Source organism: Manis javanica, chromosome 11 (genome assembly GCF_040802235.1).
Source record: "Manis javanica isolate MJ-LG chromosome 11, MJ_LKY, whole genome shotgun sequence".
Classification (NCBI taxonomy): domain Eukaryota; kingdom Metazoa; phylum Chordata; class Mammalia; order Pholidota; family Manidae; genus Manis; species Manis javanica.
In genome coordinates this window covers 26,349,769-26,359,648 of record NC_133166.1, presented here as the reverse complement: position 1 = coordinate 26,359,648, position 9,880 = coordinate 26,349,769, and the positions used below count along the sequence as shown (strand labels likewise).

General features: G+C 37.9%; 1 protein-coding gene across 1 annotated transcript; it reads left to right on the top strand.

Annotated features, from left to right (window-relative positions):
• The first annotated feature begins 390 nt into the window (after window positions 1-390).
• On the top strand, window positions 391-1,332 carry LOC108404120 (olfactory receptor 52E8-like). Its single transcript, XM_036994475.2, has one exon. It carries the CDS (start codon window positions 391-393, stop codon window positions 1,330-1,332), a length of 942 nt encoding a protein of 313 aa, XP_036850370.2.
• Window positions 1,333-9,880: the final 8,548 nt, after the last annotated feature.

Sequence of the window (9,880 nt, the reverse complement as noted above, 5' to 3'; positions counted from 1 at the left end):
TTTAATCTCCTTTCCTTTTTTAAAAAAACCTGATAAATACCTGTCATATAACATTGTATAAAGTCAAGGCATGTAACCTGTTGATTTGATATATTTATGATATTATGATATGATTGCCCCAAGAGCTATCACCGTATCACAGCACATGATTATCATTTCTTTTTTGTCATAAGAGTATTTAAGATTAGGTTCTTGTCATTCTGAAGTATATACTACAGTATCATTAACTAAAACCATTTAACCTCTTTCTGAATAGAAACAAAAGTACAGAATAAAAAGTTCCTTTGTGTGTTACAGGGATGTGGACAAAGAGCGAAGTGCAGCAGGATTCCCTACTGGGGAATAGACAGCTGTGTCTGATTTGCACAGCAGCTAATTGTAGCAGAGAGAATGTCTGTGCCTAATGACACCCAATTCCACCCTTCTTCTTTCCTTCTGCTGGGCATCCCAGGAATGGAAGATGTGCATGTCTGGATTGGGTTCCCCTTCCTCTTTGTGTACCTTGTTGCTCTCCTGGGGAACGCTGCTGTGCTGTTTGTCATCTGGACTGAGCACAGCCTCCATGAGCCCATGTACTACTTCCTGGCCATGCTGGACTCCATCGACCTGGGCTTGTCCACAGCCACCATCCCGAAAATGCTGGGCATCTTCTGGTTCCACCTCAAGGACATATCTTTTGAAAGCTGCCTTTCCCAGATGTTCTTCATCCACTTCTTCACTGTCATGGAGAGCATTGTGCTGGTCACCATGGCCTTTGACCGTTACATTGCCATTTGTAAACCCCTTCACTACACCGTCATCCTCAGCAGCAAAACCATCAGCATCATTGCAGGCGCTGGTGTCCTGCGGAGCCTGTGCATGGTGGCCCCCCTGGTGTTCCTCCTCCTGAGGCTGCCCTTCTGTGGGCACTGTATCATCCCTCACACCTACTGTGAGCACATGGGCATCGCCCGTTTGGCCTGTGCCAGCATCAAAGCGAACATTATGTTTGGCCTTGGAAACATTTCGGTCTTATTACTGGATGTGGTCCTTATTGTTCTCTCCTATGTCAGAATCCTCCATGCAGTCTTTTGCCTGCCTTCTTGGGAGGCTCGACTCAAAGCCCTCAACACCTGTGGTTCCCACATTGGTGTCATCTTAACATTTTTCATGCCGGCATTTTTCTCTTTCTTGACACACCGTTTTGGCCACAATATTCCTCAATATATCCACATTTTCTTGGCCAACCTGTATGTGGTTGTTCCACCAGCCCTCAATCCTGTCATCTATGGGGTCAGAACCAAGCAGATTCGGCAGCGGGTCGTGAGGATTTTCCTTAATCCAGACAGCTAACCAGTTAGCGGTCATGGTAGGTTTTTGTTAGAATTCATGTTCCTGCATTGTAAGAAGTGGTTGTCTTACATCTAATCCAATAAAAAGTTAGAAGTCAAAGGGGAATATTGAGCCAATAACAGTAATTATCTTTGAGTTGTAGGTTTTAAATTTAAAGTTAGTAATATGCATTTTGATGACGATATTGGATTGAGACAATTGGATATCCACATGCAAAAAAGGAATTTAGACCCTTACTTTACACTGTAGAAAAATTAACTTATAATGTATAAGAGACCTGTAAACAAAAGACTAAAGTATAAAAAACAAAGTAAACTTATTTGTAATATCGTTCACAAAAAATAAAGCTTTGGCATTTATATATTGAATAGTAAGAAATATATTTAAGTGATTAATTGGGCTTCATTAAAAATAAAAATTTATTTTCTTAAAAAGATACTAGTAATAAACTGAAAAAGAAAATCATACTCTGGGGGAATATATTTGTACACGATATGTATGGTAAAGGACTTGAATTAAAATTATATCTAGAACTCTCCTAACTCAAATATAGAGTCAAATTATCCAATTAAAAATAGACAAAATATTGTATATAGAGCCATTAAAGCATAGACAATAAGTACATAAAATGCCCTTTATAATTTCTCACTGAGGATATGCATATTAAAACCACAATGTTAACTGCCAGCCCCTCACACTGTCTAATCCAAACTTCTTAAAAATGAGCTCTCTGTGAGTACTTCTCCATAGATCTTCTATTTCCTCTCCATCTCTGTGCCTATTTCGAGGGAACCCACTGAAGATTGTATTCTTATTTAAGGCTTATTTTGAACAATTTTCTGTTATGCTTTATTTTTGTTATGAGATTTTCCAAAATGTGTATTATTTGGCTTGACCTTTCAATAGTTTTTGTTTTGGTATTCAACATTTTACTTGATATATATTCTTTCTTTTTTTAAAAAAAATTGTTATTATTGAAATTTATACTCTATTTGAATGAAGTTGTATTTGTTTCATTAGTTTTGTAAAACATGTAGCCCATATCCTTTCAAATATTGCTTCTATGTCATTGGCTCTCTCCTTGCCTCATGTGATTCCGTTTAAACCTGAATGGTTTGCTATCTATTACTGTTTAGTAACTTCCTCAGTTTAGAGGCATAAAGGTAGGACACATAGCAAATTAGTTCATCTCATTCATCTCATTGACTAGGAATTTAGAAAGATAAACAGGGGTTGTTTTTTCTGCTTCATAATGTTAAAGACCTCAGATGTAATTGCTTAAATTTCTGAGGATGATCCAAATGATTGTTGGCTGGAACTAGTGGTGTATATGAGTAAGTTCTGTGATGGTTTCTTTATTGTCATGCCTGATTTATAGGCCAGAATAATAGAAAAACAGGCTCACCTGGGACTCCTGCCCAGAGAAGCTGCATATGGTTTCTTCAGTATGGTGATCTTAGCATTAACCTTCTTACAAAGAAGAAGCAGTCTTCCCAGCAGTACCAGATGGAAGTGGTATTGTCTATTAAAACCAAATCTGCGAAGTTATATATCACTGCCTTCACACTACTTTATTGATTCAAGCATCCATATGGCACCCCCCACCCCACAAATTCAAAGAGAGATGAATTAGACTCATATTTCTTGATGCGTAGAGTGAATTTTTTTAAAGACACTGACCACCCTTTCACAATAAAGCACTGAGAAAACTAAGAATTGGAGAGAACTTTCAACATAAAGTGCATTATAAAAATCTACAGCTAACACTATATTCAATGATAAAAGGCTGATGGTTTCCCCTTTAAATCAGGAACAGTACAAGAATGCCTGCTCTCATTCCTGTCACTAAAGACAGTATATATAGACATATTCATAGTCATTCACATTCATATTTAGATGTAATAAAAATATTCAGCAAAGTTGTGGAAGATGAGAGAAACACAAACCTCAATATGTTTCTAAACACCAGCAATGAAAAATACAAAAAGTAAGTTAAGAAACAATCCTCTGCATAATAGTAACTAGAGAAAAACATACCCAGGACATGGATTAAAAATGGTAGTGTGAGAGGTAAGACAGAGCCCTCCTCCTAAAACCACATATAGTACAAAAATATAGTTAATACAACTAATCGTGAAAGAGCAACAGGAAAATAGTCTGTTCCAGACTGCATACCCCTGGAGAAAAGAACAGACCTCATGGAACAGGGTAAGGTACCAAAACCATAATCTGGTGTGACCCAAGCCCTTTCTCTGACCCAGCTCACTGGCTAGAGGAGTAGAAATGGAGAGGGGAGAGGGTGGAGGCCTAGGACTGCTGAACACCCAGCCCTGAAGATCTGCTCTGGGAGCACGAACCTATATTGCATGGTGCTCTGCAGATTAGTGGTGTTGTAGAGTTAAGACAGGTGGATTACTTGGAGAGACTGAGATTCCAGCTGCTTGTGGAAAACAGGGATCCACATCTGGCTACTCTGGGACAAAAGAAAGGCAGGCAGTCTGAGAGACTTCCTGACAGTGAGAGGGCTACTAAAGGGGCAAAGATTGCACAGAACTTTCTGTTCAGGAGAAAGGACTGGTGGACAAAATTGTCCAGGTACACCCTGCCCAGCAGATTGTGAACTTTCAGGAACTTAATGCAATCCATCCCCCTGGTTGGCTATGCAGCTCTGAAGCCCACCACCATGATACACAGCCTGCTGCGCCTTCTTCCCTGCCATGCACCACCAGCTCACAAACCAGCAACCCTACACCAGCATCAGGCCAGCCAGAAAGACGCCCTACCTATGGCAACTATAAGCACAAAGCATAAAGGCTTACATCTCTGCACTTGGCCTAGTGGTTCTGGTGATGGAGACAGGCACAGCAGCCGGGAATCTGGAAACAACACTTTCCTCCTCCCAGGCACCAGCGCCACTCCCCTGTGACCCCCGACATTGCTCAGCAGCCTAGAGAATAGAAATTCTGGGCACTAGAGGGTGCCACATACAAATATAAAACGTCAAATGAACCTGGTTCAAACCAAAATCCCAAAAACATCAGAAACCAGGTTCACTAAGTGAAACTAAATTCATCAATCTTCCTGAAAGAATTTTAAAAATAAAAATCATTAACATTCTCATGGAGGTACAGAAAAATATTCCAGAACTCAGGGATGAATTTTGGAATGAGATTCAATTATTAAGAATACAATAACTGAAATGAAACATACAATGGAGGGATTTAAAAGCAGATTAGATGAAGTAGAGGAGATTGTAAATGGAATAGAAATTAGAGAAGAGGAATACAAAGAAGCTGAGGCACAGAGAGAAAAAGGGATCTCTAGGAATGAAAGAATATTGAGAAAACTGTGTGACCTATCCAAATGGAACAATATTTGCATTATAGGGGTACCAGTTTAAGAAGAGAGAGAAAAGGAGATAGAATGTGTTTTTGAGGAGGTAATTGCAAAAACTTCCCCAACTGGGGAAGGAGATAGTCTCTCAGGCCATGGAGGTGCACAGATCTCCCAACACAAGAGACCCGAGGAAGACAACATCTAGACATATAATAACTAAAATGGCAAAGATCAAGGATAAGGAAAGACTTCTGAAAGCATCAAGAGAGACAAAAAAGATCACATACAAGGGAAACCTTACAGGCCAGAAGGGAGTGTCATGATATATTTAATGCAGAGAAGCAGAAGGGACTCGAACCAAGAATACTCTACTGGGCAAGATTATCATTTAAATTTGAAAGAGGGATTAAACAATTTTCAGATAAGCAAAAGCTGAGAGAATTGATCTCCCACAAACCATCTCTACAGTGTATTTTGGAGGGACTCCTATAGGTGGAAGTGTTCCTAAGGATAAATAGCTGTCACCAGAGGAAATAAAACCACAGTAAAGAAAGTAGAACAATTAATTACTATGCATATGCAAAATAAAATCAACTACCCCCAAAGTCAGTCAAGGAATAGAAAACGACTACAGAATGTGATACCTAATGTATAAAGAATGGAAGAGGAGGAAAAAAGAGGGGAAAAAAACAAACATCAGGTTGTGATTCTCATAGCATATTGAGTTAAATTAGACTGTTGATAATATGGAAGTTACCCTTGAACCCTTGATAACCATGAATCTAAAGCCTGCAGTGGCAATAAGTACATACCTATCAATAATCACCCTAAATGTAAATGGTGTGAATGAACTAATCAAAAGACATAGAGTCACTGAATTGATTTAAAAAAAAGACCCATCTATATGCTGCCTACAATAGACTCACTTCAAACCCAAAGACATACACATACTAAAAGTGAAAGGATGGAAAAAGATATTTCATGCGACTAATAGGGAGGAAAAAAGGAGCAGTTGCAGTGCTTGTATCAGACAAAATAGACTTCAAAACAAAGAAAGTCACAAGAGACAAAGAAGTACATTACATAATGATAAAGGAGTCCGTTCAACAAGAGTATATAACCATTATAAATATATATGCACCCAACACAGGAGAATCTACATATGTGAAATCAATACTCACAGGCTTAAAGGGGGGAAATAGAATGCAATGCATTCATTTTAGAAGACTTCAAGACACCACTCACTCCAAGGGAGAGGTCAACCAGACAGAAAGTAAGCAAGGAGAAAGAGGCACTGAACAACACATTAGAAAAGATGGACCTAATAGACATCTACAGAACACTCCACCCAAAAGCAGCAGGATACACATTCTGCCCAAGTGCACATGGAACATTTTCAAGAATAGATCATATATTAGGTCACAAAAAGAGCCTCATTAAATTCAGAAGGATTGAGATTGTATTGTCCAGCTTCTCAGACCAAATAGGTATTAAACTAGAAATACATTATGCAAAGAAAATGAAAAAGCTCACAAACACATGGAGGCTTAACAACATGCTCCTATATAATCAATGAAATAAAAACAGATATCAACCTTTGTATAGAAAGAAATAACAACAATTCAATACCGCAAAATCTGTGTGATGCAGCAAAGGCCATGTTAAGAGGGAAGTATATTGCAATACAGGCATACCACAGGAAAGAAGAACAGTCCCATATGAACAGTATAAACTCACAATTAAAAAAACTAGAAAAAGAAGAAAAAATGGGGCCCAAAGTCTGTAGAAGGAGGGACATAATAAAGATCAGAGAAGAAATAAATAAAATCAGAAAGAATAAAACAATAGAATCAATGAAAGCAGGGTTTGTTTCTTTGAGAAAATAAACCAAATAGATAAACCCCTAGCTAGACTTATCAAGAAAAAAAGAGAATTTACACACTTAAACAGAATCAGAAATGACAAAGGAAAAGTCACTACGGAAACAACCTTAATACAAAGAATTATTAGAGAATACTATGAAAATTATATGCTAACATACTGGATTACCTAGAAGAAATGGACAACCTTCCAAGAATGACCCAGGAAGAAATGGAAAATCTGAACAGACCAATTACCAGTTAGGAAATTGAATTGGTAATTTAAAAACTACCTAAAAACAAATCCTAGGACCAGATGGCTTCACTGATAAATTTTCTCAAACATTTAGTGAAGACCTAGTACCCATTCTTAAAGTTTTGCAAAAAGTAAAGGAGGAGGGAATACTTCCAAATTCATTCCATGAGGCCAGCATCACTCTAATACCAAAACCAGGCAAAGACACCACAAAAAAAAAGAAAGAAAATTACAGACCAATATCCTTGACAACCATAGTTTTAGAAATCTTCAAAGAAATATTATCAAACGGAATTAAAAAAATACATCAGAGAGATCAACACCACAATCAACAAGGATTTATTCCAGGGATGCCAGGATGGTACAGTATTAGAAAATCCACGAATGTCATCCACCACATCAACAAAAGAAGGACAAAAACCACATGGTCATATCCATACATGCTGAAAAATCATTCAACAAAATTCAACATCCATGCATGATAAAAATCTCTCAACAAAATGTGTATAGAGGGCAAATACCTCAACATAATAAAGGCCATATATGACAAATCCACAGCCAACAGCATACTTAATGGTGAGAAGCTGAAAGCTTTTCCTTTATGATTAGGAATAAGACAGGGATGCCCATTCTCCCCACTTTTATTCAACATAGTTCTGGAGGTCCTAGCCATGGTAATCAGACAGCACAAAGAAATAAAAGTCATCCAGATTGGCAAGAAGAAGTTAAACTCTCACTGTTTGCAGATGACATAGTATTGTACATAAAAAACCTTAAAGAATCCACTCCAAAACTACTAGATCTAATATCTGAATTCAGCAAAGTTGCAGGATACAAAATTAATACACAGAAATCTGTAGCATTCCTATACAGTAACATTGAACTAGCAGAAAGAAAAAATCAGGAAAACACTTCCATTCACAAGTGCATCAAAAAGAATAGTATACATAGGAATAAACCTAACCAAGGAAGTGAAAGACCTATACCCTGAAAATTACCGGACACTCTTGAGAGAAATTAAAGATATTAATAAATGGAAATATATCCCATTCTCATGGGCAGCAAAAATTAATATTGTCAAAATGGCCAACCTGCCTGAAGCAATCTACACATTCAATGCAATCCCTATCAATGTATCTATAGCATTATTCAATGAAGTAGAGAAAATTGTTCTAAAGAACCACAAAAGACCCCAAATAGGCCAAGCAATCCTGAGAAGGAAGAATAAAGCTGGAGGGATTACTCTCCCTGACTTCAAGCTGTACTACAAAGCCACAGTAATCAAGACAATTTGGTATTGGAACAAGAACAGACCCATAGTCCGCTGGAACAGACTAGAGAGCCTATATATTAACCCAAGCATATATGGTCAATTAATATATGATAAAGCATCCATGGATATACAATGGGGAAATGACAGCTTCTTCAACAACTGTTGTTGGCAAAACTGGACAGCTACATGGAAGAGAATGAAACTGGATTATTGTCTAATACCATATACGAAAGTAAACTCTAAATGGATCAAAGACCTGAATATGTCTCGTACTGTAAAACTCTTAGAAGAAAACATAGGCAAAAAATCTCTTGAATATAAGCATAAAAAAACTTGTTCCTGAACACATCTCCTTGGGCAAGGGAAGCAAAAGTGAAAGTGAACAAATGGGACTACATTAAGCTAAAATCCTTCTGTACGGCAAAGGACACCATCAACAGAACAAAAAGGCATTCTACAGTACAGGCGAATATATTTGTAAATGACATTTCTTACAAGGAGTTAACATCCAAAATATATAAAGAACTGACACACCTCAACACCCAAAAAGCAAATAACCCAATTAAAAAATGGGTGGACAATATGAACAGACACTTCTCCAAAGAAGAAATTCAGATGGCTAGCCAGCACATGGAAAGATGCTCCACATTGCTAATTATCAGGGAAATGCAAATTAAAACCACAATGAGACATCCCCTCACATCAGTTAGGATGGCCCACATTGGAAAGACTACGAACAACAAATGCTGGTGAGGATGCGGAGTAAGGGAAATCCTCCTATGCTGCTTTTGGGAATTTAGACTAGTTCAACCATTATGGAGAGCGATACGGAGGTTCCTCAAAAAACTCAAAACAGAAATACCATTTGACCCGGTAATTCCACTCCTAGGAGTTTACCCCCCTAAAAAAAATGTTATCATTCAAAAAGACATATGCACCCCTATGTTTATCGCTGCACTATTTACAATAGCAAAGATATGGAAGCAACCTAAGTGTCCATCAGTAGATGAATGGATAAAGAAGATATGGTACATATACACAATGGAATACTATTCAGCCATAAGAAAGAAACAAATCCTACCATTTGCAACAACATGGATAGAGCTAGAGGATATTATGTTCAGTGAAATAAGCCAGATGCAGAAAGACAAATAGCAAATCATTTCTGTCATTTGTGGAGTATAACAACAAAGCAAAACTGAAGGAGCAAAACAGTGGCAGAATCACAAACTCCAAGACGGGACTAGCAGTTACCAAAGGAGAGGAGTGGGGGAGGGTGGGTGGGGAGGAAGGGAGAAGGGGATTGAGGGGTATCATGATTGGCACACATGGTGTGGGAAGGATCATGGGGAAGACAGTGTAGCACAGAGAGGACAAGTAGTGACTCTGTGGCATCTTATACACTGATGGACAGTGACTGCAGTGAGGTATGGGGGGGCTCGATGATATGGGTGAATGTTATAACTACATTATTTTTCATGTGAAACCTACATGATTGTATATCAATGATACCTTAATAATAATAATAAAAAGAATAGCACTCTGTAGTACATTTAAATAACGGCACACAAATTTTGCGCAATAAAAACTGCAATACATTGCTGAACAAAATTAAAGAGCTAAGTGAATGGAACAGTGTTGAGATTCAAGAAATAAATTGAAGTATTTGTGGTGGAATACCCATGGCCATGAAAATTGAAAGAGAAACAGATAGTCTCTTTAGAAAATGGTGTTGGAACAGTCATGTGTCCTCATGCAAAAGAATGAAGTTGGACATTTTCCTCATCATGCATACACACAAAAGTGAGTCAAAGACCTAATATA